Source organism: Pangasianodon hypophthalmus, chromosome 7 (assembly GCF_027358585.1).
Source record: "Pangasianodon hypophthalmus isolate fPanHyp1 chromosome 7, fPanHyp1.pri, whole genome shotgun sequence".
Classification (NCBI taxonomy): Eukaryota; Metazoa; Chordata; class Actinopteri; order Siluriformes; family Pangasiidae; genus Pangasianodon; species Pangasianodon hypophthalmus.
Window position 1 is genome coordinate 16,420,496 of NC_069716.1, and position 19,165 is coordinate 16,439,660.

The following is a 19,165-nucleotide window of genomic DNA, read 5'->3' on the forward strand; positions in this document are numbered from 1 at the left end:
CCTAGTTTAGTCATATTCTATGCATTGGCTATTTTCCACAGTGTTTGCAAAAACCTGGGTAGCGTGGTTTTCGATTTACGGCCCAAACACACCCTTCTTCAGCTCAGACTCATGAGGGACTTGTTTATCAGCTAAACATTAATGTGAAGTGCAAAAATACTACAGGAGCATGATTAGAAAAAAAGGCATATCATTTTAACAATCATTACAAGTGAACCCCCTCACCAAGTGATCTTAGACTTGGTGATCAGATTTTTCTGGATAAAGAGACTCATCACTAATGTTCTGGGTTAAAGGCAAGTCGCTTTCAAATTAATGGATGCTTTCTTGTACAGTAGATGGCACTATAGCAGAACTTCTCAACTACTCTTGATGGATAAAAGCGAAGAATTCACTCATGCACACATTTGTGTGTTTAGGTCCCAAGTGAAGTAACCAGGGCAGGAAAGGTTGGATTCAGCATAAAACTGCAATTGATTTCAGCAGGTCTGTGTAGAGACCCTTAGAGTTGCTCACAGTTTAAAAAAAGGAGATATGTATGAATAATTTAAAACACCAACTACAGCCTAACCTACTGAATTATATCCAAGCAAAACATAAAAATACTCTATATTATATGATTAGATTGATTTAGCAAATCATATTATTATAATTATCTCAAGATTATTCAGTTACAGGCTTCTCTCAGGCAGTTAGAGGACCGGATCAGGACCGGCTGAGGTTCCTGGACGGTGTGGTACCTTGTCAGTTTGTTGTTTGCACTGCCTCTATCTGCCTCACAGTTCTTTTTTTTTCACCTTTTTCGAAGCATCTTTGTATTAATTACTGAATGAACAAGTGAAGGAAGATATTTTATATCTTGAGTAATAAAAGAAAATATAATATGCTCAAGAAAAATGTCCATTTTAAAGTTGAAATGTGAACTAGCTGTGAATTCTAGCTGCATGGAATATAACATGGAATATTTCTAAACACACAGTCAAAATGCCGTACCAAAATAGCAAATAATCGAAGATTCTTCTATTTAGCCTGCTCTGACTTGAGCTGGATAGCCTAATGATCTGCTGCATTATTTCCCTATGAAGTGTAAGATTATAAATACAGCATGAAAACATATAAATATATGTATGACTCTCAACTATGTATCCATCTCCATCGCCACATTTCTCTAAGTGGAGTGCAAATATAGGGTTGTGATGGTAGGTCACATGGTATAATGTAACAGACGGCAGCCAAGGCCTTTATTTATAGTTAAATTATTAGTAATTGAAACTATCCTTTATGTGTAATTAGGAACCTGTGTGTGTTAATGAATGAATTTACACACCTGACCACAAGTGGGGGGGGGGGGGGGGGGGGGGGGGGGTGCACAGAGGAGAGTGGTGGTCCCCTACATTGGGTTAATCTGAACAAAAGTAGTGCTGAACTCTAGTATCCTAATTTGATGGAAGTGCAAATTATAGCATGCCATAATGGTGCTTATAAAGATGATGTAATACAGTTTCATACTGCTTTATAGACAAATACCCTCATTTCCAAACTGTAAAATGTTTTCCTTCATTGGAGGCAGTTGTTAAAGGTTGTGCTTATACTTTATCATTTAAGCATGATGTGTTGGTTTCGATAGTTTAAATGCTTTACTATATCAAAAAATAAAAAAGGAAAGAATCAGATAGTTTCTTATTGTAACAATGTCGGCAGTATGCTGGATAGAGAACACTGCAGACCCTTGTGAGCTTTTTTATTTTGGCACAGCAGTCAGTCAGTAACGTAAAACTTTTCAAAGCAAATATCTTGGCAGCTTTACAGCTCACTTGCGCTTTATGCTTTGCTCTCCCCAAAAGCACACACACACATTCAGCTCACTGAAATTTTTTTGTAGCCTTCCCCAGATCTGTGCCTCGACACAATCCTGTCTCTGAGCTCTGCAGGCAGTTCCTTTGACCTCATGGCTTGGTTTTTGCTCTGATATGCATTTACAGCTGTTAGACCATATATAGACAGGTGTGTGCCCTTCCAAATCATGTCCAGTCAATTGAATTTGCCACAGGTGGACTCCAACATCTCAAAGGTGATCCAGAGAAATGGGGTGCACCTGAGCTAAATTTCATAGTGTCATAGCAAAGGGTCTGAACGCTTATGTCAGTGTGATATTTCAGTTTTTTTTCTTTTTAATAAATTTGCAAAGTTATCACAAATTAGTTTTTTTGCTTTGTCGTTATGGGGTATGGAGTGTAGATTGATGTGGAGAAAAAATAATTGAAAGCATTTTTGCATAAGGCTGCAACATAACAAAGTGTGAGAAAATGAAGGGGTCTGAATCCTTTCTGTATGCAGTGTACCTGCCTACTATCATGCAGTGGTGACTGGCTAATGATTCATTCACTATTTGTTTTGGCGGTGAAGCTTGGCAAGATCAGATTAACTGTCTGATTTTTCTGTTTATAGCGTTGTGTGATTTTATCATACAAACACAGAAAACAGAAACAGAGTCTTGGGTTTTTCAGTGTGCCCACATGTAAGTAATGAGTATTGTACAAATGTTTTAGACAAACAATATAGCTTGTCTACATTTTTACAGTACTAGTAGTACAGCCACTCTGCTAATTCTCATTCCTTTCAATGTTTATATAAATGCCAAGTCAAACTATTACAACACATAAGCTACTACACTATAATAGTCTATGTAAAAATTATAAGTAAATGCAGTTTGCCCCCACTAACACACAAAGAGTGAACAGTAAATAAGTTTCGTTTCTGTGGTCGGGGTAAAGCTGAAAAAACAAATGACAAATTGTGATTGGTACTTTCCTGGGCCTGTCATCACATCTACCAAATTTAGTCCTACCTAACTGAAACTGGCCTGAAGTAAATGGCAGAAAAAAGAAATCAGACTAAAGCCTTCACTAACAAGAGTTCTAGTCTTTTTGTTACCAATTTAATGCCTCAAATTCCCTTGAAATATACTTCAAACAGGAAGGAAGCTTTTTAAGAAAAACTACAGATGTTTGTCCTTGCTGTGACCTTGACCTGTTTGGATCAATTCCAAAATCTAATCAGTTCATCTTCTGGTTACAATGATAATTCCATATAAATCCTACAAACATTCAACCACTCGTTCTTGAGATATAGTGACAACAAGAATCTTCGAGGGGCGGAAACATGAACAACTGAAAACATAATGCCACTATTAAAGACAGCCTTGTTCATAAAGACAGCCTCGTTCTTTCTTTTGCAGTCAATCATTTGCAATCGATGATAAATTCACCACAGAATCTTCAGCTAATAGCGATTATGTAATTATGAAAAATTTACCTGTAGTGAGTTAAATTGAGTCCTAAATATAGATTGAAATGTTCTTTTAATTTAGTTTCCATTATATAAATGTTGAGAATTAAAAACTTACATTATATGGCAAAAATTTATGGAGAATCATTCCAGATTAAGTCCCCTTTGCTGTTATAATAAGCTCCACTCTTCGGGGAAGGCTTTCCACTAGATTTTGCAGTGTGGCTGTGGGGATTTGTGCTCATTCAGCCAGAAGAACATTAGTGAGGTCTGACACTGATATCGGGTGATGAGGCCTGGCATGCAGTCAGCGTTCCAGTTCATCCCAAAGGTGTTCAGTGGGGTTGAGGTCAGGGCTCTGTGCAGGACACTCGAGTTCTTCCACTCCAACCTCAGCAAACCATGTCTTTATGGAGCTCACTTTGTACACAGGGGCATTATCATGCTGGAACAGGTTTGGGCCCCTTAGTTTCAGTGAAGGAATTTGTAACACTACAGAATACAGAGACATCCTATACAATTGTTTGCTTTCAACTTTGTGGTAACAATTTGGGGAAGACATGCATGTGAGTGTTATTTGGCCATGTGTATATAATACAATAACACAAAAGCTACTAAAGCTTTTTTTGTAGATCACTGTTCCATCACTGTTCTGATATTGTTAGCACACGTAAAATTTCTTCTTCAAAATTCCACCACGTACCACCCAGTTTAACTCATTCTTTTACTGACCACACCAAACATATCTGATGGTTATCTGTAGACTCTCTGGACAAATGTAAGGAAATAAAAAAAGGGTTGTTTTTTAATCACAAATGTGTTTTCCATCTCTTATCCCATGTTTCTGTCTCTCTGCTCTCCCTTTTGCAGTTGAACTTACCTGTCTGCATTGTAGTCCTGGTAATATAGTGACAGTAATCAGCAACTCTCACCTGATTTCACTGAAAATAAATGACTTCCGGTCACCAATTTCTATTAAAAAACAGTTTTCATGTCTATCAAAATAATATGCTTCATGCGCTGTAACAACAGGAGGTGAAGTGACCACTAGCGACACAAAAAGCCAAAGGAAAAGTGAAGCAACTGATGTTCCATTATAGTGTTTTCTCTGAAAGAAGATGTGAAGGTAAAAATGAAGCTTCTAGCTTATTGTGACAGTGATCAACTCCACACACACAATTTACACACAACCATTTATCCTCATGATTATTTTTAGCAGGACTGCATATGACTTGTGGTCAGATTGATGGTTTTGTACACCTTCTGTAACTAGTTTGTAGCTCGTTCCCTCATATTGCGCCATGACTCCATGACAAAAGACAGGAAGTCTCCCTGAAAGACAGGAACACCCACTGCAGCAACCAAGTCCAGAGGGTGGAGTCGGACCTGATCCAGGTTCTCCTGCTTGACCAAAAGTCCAGGAGTGGAGACACCTCGATGTGTTTCAGATTGGATCAGTGTGTTTGTTATTCTGAGTTGTACAGCATCTCATGGGATGGTTTAGGCTTATGTGAGGAGTCCGATCAGGTCCAGTTCCACCCCCTGGACTTCTGGTTCTGCAGCGAGGTAGAGCAACTTGAGGGACGAGAGGCATAAAATATGACTGCTGATATGATATCAGGATAACTGGAGTAGTGCTGAAGAACTTCACTGAGTAAAGGTGGATGTGTCATAACAAAGAGAAGAAGAGAAAGAAACAGCGTTTTCGGGGAGCAACTCATTTCCTGTTCTGGAGAGTTGATCTCACAAGTCCAGAAGAAAGCACTGGCAATGTGAGATCTTCATTTGAGCTCCTGTTTTGTAATTCCCTCGCGCAAACAACTCCCTTTGGCAGTGAGCTTCAGACTGCTGAACTTTGAACTTTAAATGCTTGAAAGTCGAAACGACATTTGTAGGCTATACATGGGGCTACCTCCTCATTCCTCAATCATTTGCTCGCATCTGCGAAGTGCTGGTGCATGCCTTAGGAGTCAGATATGCCTCGGTGGAGAGGCAATGTGAGAGACGCAAATGTCTACACAGCGTCCATGACGCACAGCGCGCGCGATAGAGGGCACATATTAATGCAAACACAGGGCTCTTGCGCCTCAAGCTCTTGTTAAACACGCTGGATTTAGGTCGTCCAGCCTCATTTTAACATGACAACAGGCTTATCCGGAGAATAAGAACCACCAGTAGAGGGAAAACATCCCTGGGCAGAAAATGCGATCGCGTTAACAGGTGTTTATTGTGGCTGCGCATTACAGCGCACTCGCTCCCTCACTCCTTTTATTCACTTTCTCTCCCACTCACTCTCTCTCTCTCTCTCTCTCTCTCTCACTCTCTCTCTCTCTGCCTCTGTGCTGCTGGTCCTCCCATGTGATGCCGTGAATGTTTTGGTGGCATCATGTGAAACGCGTTTTGGGGATTTGGACAGAACCAAAGCACGGTTCCTAGGTGCAGTGCTGAGAGAGTGACACCTCTTGGAGAGGAAGGCTGTCGGCTGTCGAAAGTGGACGCTGTGTTGATCCTTTCCTGAAGATTAAAATGCATCATTCGGGAGACGCGCGCGTGAATCCGAGCGCAGTTTGCATTTCATTGCTGAAAGGAGTGTAAACTCGAGTTAGACTTTACAGTTCTGGCGCAACTTTGAATGCATTGTGTGATTTTTTTTCTTCCCTTTTCACAACGAATGATGACGGTTGCTGTGATATGCGAAGTCGGATGTGAGTGGGTTAACAGATCCGTGTAGAAATCCGGCTGAGGAGGAGCGGAGGGGTGCAATCAGCCTCTCTCTGCGCGCGCTTTCGGGCGGCTCGTCGCCACACTGGCGATGGCGGCGGCGATCGCAAGCTCCCTGATTCGGCAGAAAAGGCAGGCGAGGGAGCGCGAGAAGTCCAACGCCTGCCGCTGCGCCAGCAGCCCGAACAAAGCCAAAAGTGCATGCGAGAAACCGAGCCGCCTCAGCGTCTTCTCCCGGGTCAAGCTCTTCGGGTCTAAGAAGCGCCGGAGGAGACGACCAGGTGCTCCGAGAGGCTCATGTCATGATCACCATCATCCTCTTCATGACCTCCATAACCACGATAGAATTTCTTCCATTTGTTTAGACACATGATCACACTCTTACCCACGTGCACATCCGTCAATTCATCACAGACTGATCCCCATCAATTCATCAGCTACTACTCTCTTTACTAATCTCATCATTTTACATCTCCATCAGATTTATATGTAGCAGTGTTTCGCATGTGCCTGTGAACTTACACAGCATAAACTTTCTCAGGATTGAGTGTGAAAGCTTGCTTGCAGTGTGCAGAACATGCAGCAAAATTATGTAACGCCAAGAGCCTTCAGTAATCTCAGGGTGGCAATAAATAAAAAGAGGAAAATCAATATACAAATGTTTGTTCTAAAGCAGATTAGACAATGTGCACTTGCATTCATTTTTTGGTTGCAGGGAGAATCCTAGTAAAGGGAGTGGGCACTGTTTTGTGTGTGTGTGTGTGTGTGTATACATGTGTGTCAGATGAGGTTGAGACAGCAAGGACCCAGTTAAGAAGGAGTAAAAAAATGAATGCCTTGATCAGCTCTATTCATATTGAACAGGTTCAAGAAAAAAAAAATCAAATATGCTTTCTTCAGACAAATGATTGACCTGGTACATGTTTTATGAAAGTGTGTAATGAGGGTTTCTTTGAGCCACTGTTTTTGCCCTAGGAGTGTGCAGTCTGTGGACACTCCCAATATAAAACACAAAGGCAGATATTGCACATCAGTGTTAGAGTGTTTAGTACAGAATTCTCGCTTATAGCATGTTAAAACACGAAAGCACAATTTTGTCATTGTAACACTGGTTCCTTGAGGTAAATGGGTGCATGAGTTCATAGTGTGACTCATCTTTCTCTTTTAACTTGGTAACCTGAATGCCATTCATTTTATTACAGCCGTTTATTTTTACACATTTCTATAATAAAAGTGTTCATTAAAATGCAGGTATTTAATGCAGAGCCAAATAATGGTATGAGTGGACCGTTTTCTACACACCATTTTCAAGCTATTAATTACAAAGCTTTTCTCGTTCCGCCATTGACCCCCGTTCATCGCAGTTGTATACAATCAAATCTGAGCATAAAATAGGATTTTGAAAATTCCACACTGAATTTCACAGACAGTTTTCGTATTCAACAATTTATTCATCATTGCATTTGCACAGTCAAACTCACCTCTCGTCAGAAAGTGTGTAAATCAGAGTGTAAGAACCGGGATTTTCTTTAAACCATCATTCTTATTACCAGTATGAACATCAATATGATGACTACTAATAATATAAACAAGCCTGGACATCAGCACTCGTAGCTCAAACTCAGTGACAATTATCTTTATTATCATACAATTATTATCCTGATTTCTTTCTGTCATTGTACATCATTGTACATTGTATATTGGTGTGCAGTGGACATTTAGGGCCACTATCTAAATGGAAAAACATACATTTTAATATATTAGCTATCAGCATAAGTGTCTCATGGGGAAGAGAAGAGCAGTTAATTTTAGACTCGGCTCTCAGCACTCAGGAATGTTCTTTTATTTACTACTGTAAAGCCTAGACTAAAGTAGCTTAAAATATGGTAATGACCACAGCCCTTATTTTGGCATGCACTGATAAGCTGTTGTTTACTATTTGCACATATATCCACAATTCCACCATTTTTTCATATACCAACATATTTTCATACTATTGCACATTATGACTTTTTTATTCTATTATTTTATACAGTGGACACCTTTTTTAAACACCACATGGCTTAGAAAACAGCTATTTGTACTGTACTTTACCTATAGTTCTGAATGGAGAGGGTTTTTGAGGTTACCTATTCTATTCTCTGTGGCCTCATGTTAATAGGAGTATGAGCTTTGGTATGGTACATTTTCTTATGCATTTTATTTCAGCTGCTATTTGCTCAATCTCAGAAGCAGGAACCATGATGCAATCGTGAAGATGCTCATTCTGTAGGCTCCTTAGAGAATAAAGGCAATCTTCCAGCTTCATCCACTAGTCCCAGAAAGACTAGTACCTACAGAGGAATTACAGGAATTCTGATGTAGCAAAGCCCTCTGAAGCTCCATCTTAGTGTCTTAGCCCCAGTAATGAAAATCTGAACTTGTGGCTTGAAAAGACATCTGTCTCTTTTTTAGATCCAGAGAAAGATTCTGAACAGAGCTAATGGAGGGAGCACAAAGTAGCTAGGGCTTGCGAATTACCAGGGAGTCTCCCTGGAGAAGAAACGATGGCTGAAAGGTAGGACAGACGATGGAGGAGATAAAAGGGGTTGAATAATATGGTAGAAAACACCAGTATGAAAAACAAAGGAAGTGAAGCCAGGTAATAATGGTGAAAAGTAGTGAAATACTCACATGATTAAGACATGATTACAGGCAACCAGTAAGCAAAAGCCATATATCTTTCCAAAGGCTTTGAAATTTGTGGTTCATTATGCAATGTATTTTTAATTTTATCATTTTTTTTCTCTAGTTTGTCTTTGCTCTGGTTCCTCTTCTGTGGTGTAAGCCCCTAAAGCATGTGTGCTATGTGTGCTATGCCTGATGCTACGCACCCAGTCACACTTCAACACTCATAACACCAGTGCCTGTCTCACAGTCTCTCTCTCTCTCTCTCCCTCTCCCTCTCTCTCTCCCTCAGAGCCCCAGCTGAAGGGGATTGTGACGAAGCTGTACAGTCGGCAGGGCTTCCATTTGCAACTCCAGGCAGATGGAACCATTGATGGAACTAAAGAGGAGGACAGCAGTTTCAGTAAGTCACCTCGAGGCTTCCCTAAGGTTTCTGAATCCATTGCTCACTAAGCACTGAAATGTAATCACCTCCCATAAACACACCTAGTTTATGGTACTTCAAAAGAGAGAGGTCCCCGTTGATATGTTTGCCTTTGTTGCATTGTTAGGTGGTGCTGGTGTTTTCTCTGAAATGGAGTGCTGCCCCTTTCATGCATCCATTTTACTCTTTCTTTCTTTTTCTTTCTTTCTTTCTTTCTTTCTTTCTTTCTCTCTCTCTCTCACACGCACACACCTTCATGCACACACATATGCATAATATCATTGTATTTCTCTAAAATGGTGAAGGTGATTGTGCCACTATCGAGAATAAAAAATAAAATGCAAGGACCGGTTTAATAGCTAAAATGCAATTTTCTTTGTTCTTAAACAGCAGAAGCACTGGCCTTACTCATTAAACAAGCAAATGTTTGAGTGCGATTCATATCTGTCCCTTATTTACATATCACATGCATATGCCACATTTACCAGGCATGCCTCAGCATGTACACAAAGCATGACCTAATTTATAAAGTGTAGTGGGAAAACCGAAATCATGGTGCAAGATGTTGAGAAAAAAAATCCTTGTTTTTAGGGGGAAAAAATAATATAATCAGTATAATCTTATGGGATGTTCTGGGTTCTGTCTTTGTGCAGACAAGGAAAAAGCACTCTGTCATTGCATGAAAACTCACAGAAAAGCTCACATTATGTGATCTCTGTACAGATCATTATTAAGAATATAAAAGACAATAGGATATTATCGCAAAGAAAGAGAGCAAGGGAGAATGGAAGAGAAGCTCTGTTTAAAGGAATAAATCAAATAAATGAATAAAATTGTGAATAAGACTGAACAAGGGGGACTAAGAGCAAAGAAAATTTTCATTTTGGTACCAACATTTTTGTATTTACCTTAGAGACCTTAGTTTTTATAATTCCTATAAAACCTGCAATTCAGAACAATCAGATTTAGGCTTATCAAATAGCCTATGGAATACAATTGCCAGAATAAGCTGACACGTATTATTGTTATTATTACTGGTGCTGTTCATCTTGCAAATGATGAGAAAGGTAATTCAACTGAAAAGTTAGAAAAATGTTTGAAATGTTACGCTAAAATTGACTTAATCTCAAAAAGACAAATATGCCAAAGATAAAAATGGATCAATACCAGCCCTCCTAAAGGGTGCACTCATTTTATAATCAAAATTGATCAATGGAACATTGCTGTATACGAGTCATTTTATTTTATAGATTTGTTCACTTTGGTGGAGAAGATATGCATTAGAAAAATTAGACCTTCATGAGAATGAACCTAAAAGAGTTATTGGGTATATACTATAAAATTAGTTTTATTAAAACTAAATACTAGTATGAAGGATTTTGCATTCTACAGCATATTTTTGCTCTTAATGTTGCTTAATGCTAGCCTTACTGACCATACAGTTAAAAAAAAAAAAAGTTTCTAGAGGAGTTTTAATTCATCATCATTCCAGTCAGTCACTTTTGTTTGCTGATGTCATGTCAGGAGATACTTGCACAGAAACCCGTGATTACATTTTGATTGATCTATGTGTTTAGAGCACTTTTTGCAAATATGACTCAAATGTGAAAAATTGATTTGCTTGGAAAACTGATTCATAGTGTTTTATCAATTCTGCTAAAACAGGGCTAAGTCATTGGCCAGAAAAAGTGCCCCAAGTCACTCAGAACATTATCTTCTCTCTGCTCGATGCTGATTTCAGCTCTTAGGCATTGGGTGGGTAGTCAATAGTGTCAAGACTGCTATCTCCTTACTGACAGGAGTCATGTCCCTTGCACTTTCAGTTATCTTTGTCAGGCTCCCTAAGCAGAATGTGTCCTAGCAGAGAAGAAATAACCCAGCAACATGTCGGAGAGCCACTCAGGCTGAGACATAAAGCAAATGGCACCTGTTTGGCATCTGTGCTATATCACATCACCACTAAGTGGATATGACATCCTATAGCCTGTAAATGAGCTGACGCTTTTTTGTTGGTCCCTGAGCCATGATGTCACTTATCTTCTGCAAATGAACATGGATTATGAGTAGATTGGATGGCCCTATGGGGTATTTAATTTCGTTCGTCTCAGGACAAGAAGGCAGGGGCTCATAACGTTAAAAGGGTAGAGCTCATTAAGTTTTATGGCTGTTGTACAATTAAGTACTAATTGCATGCAGACTTGATAACTGGACTAATCTGCTTTACTAAAACCGAACAGCACCTGCCTTTATGTTAAAGCCTACATTATTTACTTTAGATCATGGCTACAGCTACTAGACACACCAGTGGCATTATATTACAGAGATGAATGGGATCTACATGTATTTGGGAGCTATATGACTAGAGGCTTTATGCACAAGTCTGTCCGAATTATCAGCCACTCCCTATTTCTAAGCCACTACTGGCTTGTTTGGGCAATTTATCTGGAGTGAAAATTATTGAATTATGTAACAGCTCACTTCCTTTTCTCATCAAATGCTAATATGGAGAGACAGAAAAGTGGTTGCTAGATTTGAGAAGTTGGAAAAATGATAGCTTCTATCTCTCACACTGCCAAAATAGCATTGTTAGGAGCTGGCTGCCTTTGTCTCCATGGCAACGGCAATTTAGTCCTCTTGGTGTGTGTGTGTGTTTGAGGGAAGAGGGTCTGCTCACATGCACAAAATGTATTTGTTTTTGATACTTAATCCTCATGTTCTTCATTAAAATATTAGTGTGCGATCAGGTTCGGGGAGGTAAATATTAATATTAAATATCAAAACTCTTAGGCACATGTAAAAAAAAGAATGAAATTAAACATTTTCTACATGACTATATTTGGTGTACACAGGTATTCTCAGGTACATGTATAATTTACACATACAATTTTCTGAGAACACTGACTGGTAAGTTTTTCTAAGCATTTTGCAGAACCTGTCACAGTTCTTCTGGAGACTTTGAATGTCATACTTGCTTCTATTTTTTTATAAAGCCAGTATTAATTTTTTTGTCTGAAAAGTGGTCTGTTATATATATATATATATATATATATATATATATATATATATATATATATATATATATATATATATATATATTATGTCAGCAAAGAAGGTAATATTTTTGCAAAATCTGAAATGTTTGTTACATAACTCAAAAATGCCAATGCTTAATAATAAAGAAGTCATAAAATAAACATCTTTTAAATAATATTTTACCATCATTAAAAAAAAATCTTTTACACAGTACTGTATATAAACTCCACCATTGATGAAGGGAGAAAGGTACCATATATATACTGAGGCGCTCCTTCTTATGCATTCCTCAAGTCTAGTGACCAGTGTGATGCTATGCTCAGGCCACGCCAGCAAGAAGATTATTATTATTATTATTAGTCACTGCGGGTATGTAATATGATGCAGAACTGAATGACTTGTAAATCACACTGTCATAGACTAGTTTGAATATTAATGGAACACTGACTACAACATCTATAGGAAATTTGAAAGTTTGTTTCATCATTGTCTGATGATAGATTAGATTAGATTGTCAACAAGTGTAATATTATGCAGGAACAAGCAAGTTTAGTTAGCTAACGCAGAAGTGAACTATGTACTCTACACCCAGGTCCATGAATATTTGGACATTGACAAAGTTTTTGGTATTTTATCTGTCTACCGCTGTATATAGGAGTTGAAATTAAATAATGAATATGAACTCAAAGTGCACACTTTCAGCTTTAATTTGAGGTGATTTACATCTAAATCAGTTAAATGTTGTAGGAATTACAGCACTTTCTATATGCAGTCCCCCCTTTTTAAGGGACCAAAAGTAATTGGACAACTGGCTACTTAGCTGAAGTGTTATTCCCTCATTATTTAAGATACAAATAAGCAGATTAAACGGCTAGAGTTGATTTCAAGTTTGACATTTCCATTTGGAGTTTGCTGCTGTTAACTCCCAATATGAAGTCTAAAGAGCTGTCACTGGTAGTGAAGCGAGCCATTACTAGGCTGAAAAAACAAACAAAAAAAAGCCATCAAATAGATAGAAAAAAAACACCCAAAGGTCCAGAAAACCATGGGAAACAACTGTGACAGAGTCCTGGTATCCTGGTAAAGAAAAAACCTTTCACAACAGTTGGCCTGATCAAGAACACCCTCCAGGAGGTAGGCGTATCTGTGTCAATGTCAACAATCAAGAGAAGACTTTACCTCTGTAAATAAAGAAGGTTTACCAGAAGATGTAAACCATTGGTAAGGCTCAAAAACAGGAAAAAGAGATTTGTTTTCCAAAAACATCTTAAAAAGCCTGTACACTTCTGGAACAACATTCTACGCACAGAGAACTTGTACCAGAATGAATGGAGAGAAGAGTATAGAGAAGGAAAAGAACTGCTCTTTGGATGGTGCTTCGCAGTGCAGATTGACAGTGATCTAAAGCAACCCAAGACTTTTTTATTGCCAAGTCAATCACCTGACCTGAGTCCAATTGAGCATGCAGTGAGCATGCAGAAACCCAGTGTATGATGATGTCTATGGATTCACTGTCTGCAAAGCATTTGCAACTAAGTATTAAAAATGAAAATTTAATGTTTGACTATGTTAGTTTGTCCAATTACTTTTGGTTCCTTATAAATAAAAAGGGGTCTGCACTTTTCATTATTTAATTTTAACTCTGAAATACTGTAACTTGTAATACTTGTAAAATAACAATAACTTGGCCAATAAAAATGTCCAAATATTTTTGGATCTGACTGTATATCAGTCCTAGCTCAGTTATCTAGTATCTAGCTCAGTTGGTAGAGCATGAGATGCTTGATCTCAAGACAGAAGATCACACTGACAAATATGAATGATGTGGTAAAATTGGCTATTTCTGTGCTGTAGTTGCATATCAGATGATGTTAGCTATAGATGAAATTAGGTAATAAAACATTTAATCGGCTGTTTTGCAGATTCAACACTAATGGTGCTTAATGATAAGTTAAATTAATGACAAAAGCCACTTCAGAACACATTTGAATACTTTATTCTATAATGTTAGTTTCGATGTCACATTCATCATTTGGCTCTCTTTATCAATATCAAGTTTTGGTTAAGAGACTCTTGAGTCCACTTGAATGAAGGCATGATAGAGCACGGTTCCTTAAGTTCAGTACTGGAGGCTTACTGGACTGAGTTTCAGTTGTTTCCTGCTCGCAACACTTTAAACTCTGTGTGGCAGTGGGACTTCAGGACAGGAGTTGAGAAATGCAGGCATAGAGGACACATGTCAGCACCATTTTAAACTCCAGAATAAGAAACAGAACAGCTACCACCCTTGTGGACCTCAGGGGTACACACAAGTAATTACTGCAAGTGGGCAAATTGGGACTGCAAGCCGTCACCCAAGAGCACAGCCAACCATATGGCTTTGTATCACCTCTGAAAGCACGATGAAAGCCAATCTGTCTGGGCCATAAGAAAACCCTGACAAAGCTTCTGGTCTGCATTTCTTTTGTAAACTGTTCTTCAAAAACAAATCAAAAAATAGCAAAATATACATCAATAAAAGAACCAGAAGCATTTAAATATTAGCAAACTGTTAATAGGTTATAGTGTTCTAGCTAACTAGTCAGCTATAACACTGTACCTAGCTAGCTAACAACAAGATTGGTAGTTAGCTCTCTTTTTAACTCGAGCACTGCTCGAGTTAATTGGTTATTTAGTTCATCATGATTGTAATTACTATATTTAAAATTTAAGATGGGTGCTAAAATACATTTCAGCGAACCTAAGTTAAGAGAAATGCTTCAATGCTTGGTCAGAAATGCAAGCATATTGACAGTCTGATCAGCGAGCCAAAGGCCATTTTAGATTATGTGTGCCTTACAGGAAGCTTGTTCATTGCAGTATCTGTTTCAAGACTGAATGTAAAAGCGTCTGGCCTCCAAAGCTGGTTATAAAGCTAAAGAGCACATAAAAGGCTTCCTAATGGCAGCTTACATTAACCGAGTTGATGCTTGCAAGTATGATACAGATGTGAATTGAGGAAATACCACCATACTGTATTCATTACAGGAAGCTGGTTCATTTGGGTGTCTGATTTGAAGACTAAAGGTGAATTCACCTAGCCCACAAGACTGGTCTTAGGGTTAATAGCATTTAAAAGGTCTCACATTGACAAGGTTGATGCTTCCAAGAGCAAATGTGTATAGTATACTATTTAGAAAATACTATCATACTTTTTAACATTGCTGCTTGATAACCAGTACACACAGTCTATTAGACTACAGAGGGCAGCTAGTAAGCTAGCGATTACAGCTGACTAGTGTGCTATAGCATGCACTAGCATCTATTTATATATAGGATACAGGATCTATCTATAGGATAATATTTATATACTTCAGCTAGCAAACATCAGTATATATCAATTTTATTGTTTTTTTAACAGATATGAAATAAATTTTTTGGTGAAGAATTATCGTTGAAAGAAATGCAAGTGTATCACTGATGGTTTTCGAAATGGACCAATCAGACTGTGTTATTTTACAACTAGCATACACCTCTACATGACACAACCTCTAAGTCAATATTCACAATATCGAGAAACTGAGCAGAATTTCCATTTTAAGAAAGCATGTCAAATTCATTATCAGCTAAAATGAGTGAAGAATCAATTCCAGTGTAATAATTCTAAGTTAGTTTGTACAGTGGATTATATTTATGAATAAGCAATCTTATATTTGTACATAGTGCCAGTTACAACTTGTTTATGGTCTCTTTTAATATATTTCAGCATAATTGAGCTCATATTAGCTAAAAACCAGGGTTATATGAGTTGAACTAGTGAATGATGAATGAATAAAAAGAGTGAAAAGAAATCTTCAGCTGTTTCCATCCTTCACTCTGATTAGGTTTGTGTTTGGAACAGAGCAAACACTCATCCTGGTCACTAAATGTCATGTTTGGCTGCTTTATTGCATTATGTCTCTTTCCACTGAGAACTTAATTTGATTTCCAATCAATGTGTCTGGACTGGAGGCCTTTCCTTCTGTTAACCTGAAATCCAATTAGTGATAAGTTGTCTTTTTCACCTTTTCTAATGTCAGTTTGAACTTCCGTGTAATCAATTCTGTCATATGTATGAGAAGGTCTGTCCCTAATAAAGTTTACGAACAAAGCAGCAAAAAAAAATATTAGCACATACAACAAAAGATAAAATGTGTGATTAAAAGAAGCACTATATAAAATACAGTATGTTTGAAGTTCTTTTTTTGTCTAAATGTACAGTATATGTGTAAAAAGGGGGACATTAGAGGTTCTTTGGCTAGTTAAAAGTTTTTTGCTTCAGATCAGAACCCTGTCTGATAGAGGAATACTTTACTGTATGGTTTAACATTTAAATGTTCCCTCAGAGGAACAGTCCAATATTTTTTACCTTTTGTAACGTTAGTTTGTACATCTATCTAATCTCTGTTATTAGAGGTCATATATCTGAAAAGGACAGGGACAATGCAAAGAACCTTTAAGGGTTCTTGACTGAACATTATTTGTAATCATGTATGGTGGGCCGATTAGAGATTTTGAAATCAGTCCAGTTCTAATTTATTCATACTGTTGGAGATAGGGGACTGGTGTGTCATACCCGTTAGCTGTTTCTGTGTAGATGCTTTTCTGAGGTACAGGAGGAAGCATGTGGTGGTTTTGATTTCCACTGGCTCTTTGGAGATCCTGCTGTATTTGTGCTCAGGTGCTCTATTAGCTGCAGGTAATTGACTCTCTCCTCTAAATCCCCCACAAGTAAAGCCATGGCAATCCCTCCAGAATGAGATACACCTGCGTCTCTGTGGTGTGTGTGTGTGTGTGTGTGTGAGAGAGAGAGAGAGAGAGAGAGAGAAAGAGAGTTTTAATGTATTTTGTATTTTATATTTTTGTATTAAGATAAAAACCTTGACTTGTACTTGTATTGTTGCTGAACTAACTTGTAGTACTAAGCCCTTTTTAACTAGGTTTCCAACTTGATAGTTTTCTTAGACTCTGATCTTTTTGTGATAGCATGTGTTTCGTGGAAACTATAAAGCATTTCTGTAAGTTGCTCTGGATAAGGTCATAATTGCTGTAAATGTGTAAGTAATTCAGCTTGAGTGCCGTCACTGCTAGCTAGCAACCGCTGCTATGAAACAGCCACACCCTACTTATCTCATTCATTTTTGAGAATGGATTTTCCCTCGCAGTCCGGGGAGATTCGCCTCTCTAAAGTGCAGGCCAGACAGATGAGTGATCTCTGCAGGTGGAGCTCAGCACAGCTGAGACAGGCTCTTGATGTGGGATTAGTGAAGCAGGTTGAGGCTGAAAAGGGGAAGAGCTCCACCCAATTGCCCTAAAAGTAGCCTGGGTAGAGCTGCTGCATGGAGCCACAGTGTACAAGAGCAGCACTGCTGAAGTCATCACTCTGCATCAAATATTAACCACTGCTGTTCATCTCTCAGATGAAAGCTTTGGGGAATTAATGCCGGGTGCAACCCAACATGAAGTGCTGCTACAGAGAGGAGACAGAAGAGAAGGGTGTGGTCCTGAAAAAGATTATTTATTTGTAATTTATCTAGAATCCCCTTTATCTTTATCTTTGATTAGTGCATTGTTGAACTTAAAAAATTGAGCAGAAATGAGATGAAATTCATAATTCAAAACCAATCTTCCCTTCACTGTTCTCTCCAAAGCTACATCCTTGTCTAGAATGTCTGAATGCTAGTGTAAGAGCAATGACTGACAAACAAATAGACATGCCTCCTTGTTCTGACTGGTTGGCTTTTTTTGTGACAGCTGCCAGAATGTGAGGAGAAATTCACCAAATATTACAAAAGATGTTCAGACTTAATTTTTCAAATTGTCCATAATGTGTGAATGGGTGTTTCTGTGTGTGTGTGTGTGTGTGTGTGTGTGTGTGTGTGTGTGTGCATGAGCAATTGTGCCCTGCGATGGGCTGGCCCTCTGTCCAGGATGTCCCCTGCCTTGTGCCCTGAGTGGGTGGATGGATGGATATGACTTAAAAATCAAACACAAAGACAGGGGAGGAACTACAGCAGCAGAGGATATGAATTCGAAAATGTTTTCATATGTTTTCATTCAAATAGATTCACCTTGTTTTTTTTTATTTAAGCTTAGCTCATGTCATACATCTGACTGTCAAGAAAGCACTCAACTACAACAACATTTCCAATCATAAATAAATTAACAGCTGTGTTGTGGGTTGTTCTGTATATTGCAAAGTGTGCCTTTCATAGAAATCCCTTTAGCAATACAATTAAAGTAAAATTAATAATTAAAAAAAAGGTGGAGGTTGCTAGTGTGCCAAATTTAGCTACACATAGTGTGAGAGTAATAGCAGTGGTGGTTTTTGAGAGTTCAAGGAGAAACCTGGCTGGCAAACACAAGTTTGACAAACAGAGAAGTCACAGATATTAATAGAGTTTACAGAATGATTTTTCTGCCTTTGTTGTCCTAAACGCTCTACATACAATCATGCCTTTTTAAGTGTTAAAATTATATATCTTGACGGCTGTTTTTCAAAATACACTACATTCATAAATGTAAAAGAGATATGTGAAAGAGCAGTTGCTGTTCAGTGGTCCAGTTGTTAATGTTTAATGGCACATGAGACCAGAGCAAAGATATTATTTCTGTTATATAAAGCCCATAGGTTAGAATGTTATATAATCCATGATAGGCACACATGGTAATGTGTTCTTATTTCTCAGAAGCTGATGCTAGTCTCTGAATGTTCTCTGCATGCCAGCACAGCCTTGGGTATCTGGCTGCTCTACTTTCCCCCCCCCGGCACATGGAGACAGTGTGAAAGGGAGAGATTGTTAGCTTTTTGGCTTATGGCAAGGCAGATAGACAAAGGTGCAAGGCAATTTGGCAGTTTCAGTGGTTCCAGGCAGGCAGAGCTCCAGCACGGCTCACTAACTCTATTCAGCTGAGTTTGAAAAGAGCGAGAAGAAATGTGAAAGAGTGAACACGCGTAAAAAAAAAAAGCCAAGTACATTTTTCAGCATTGATTTGAATTCATTTACCTTCAAA

General features: G+C 38.4%; 1 protein-coding gene across 7 annotated transcripts in view; it reads left to right on the forward strand.

The window, feature by feature from the left end:
- The window catches only part of fgf13a (fibroblast growth factor 13a), a 103,825-nt gene that overhangs the window by 70,475 nt on the left and 14,185 nt on the right, over positions 1–19,165 (forward strand). For 6 of the 7 annotated variants that reach the window (XM_034306180.2, XM_053235426.1, XM_026918445.3 and 3 more), the window contains one exon: positions 8,969–9,079. In XM_034306180.2, the coding sequence (XP_034162071.1) occupies positions 8,969–9,079 (111 nt within the window). Of the gene's footprint in view, positions 1–5,366; positions 6,291–8,968; positions 9,080–19,165 lie in introns of those variants that run through there. The other variant, XM_026918446.3, reaches the window with a different exon arrangement.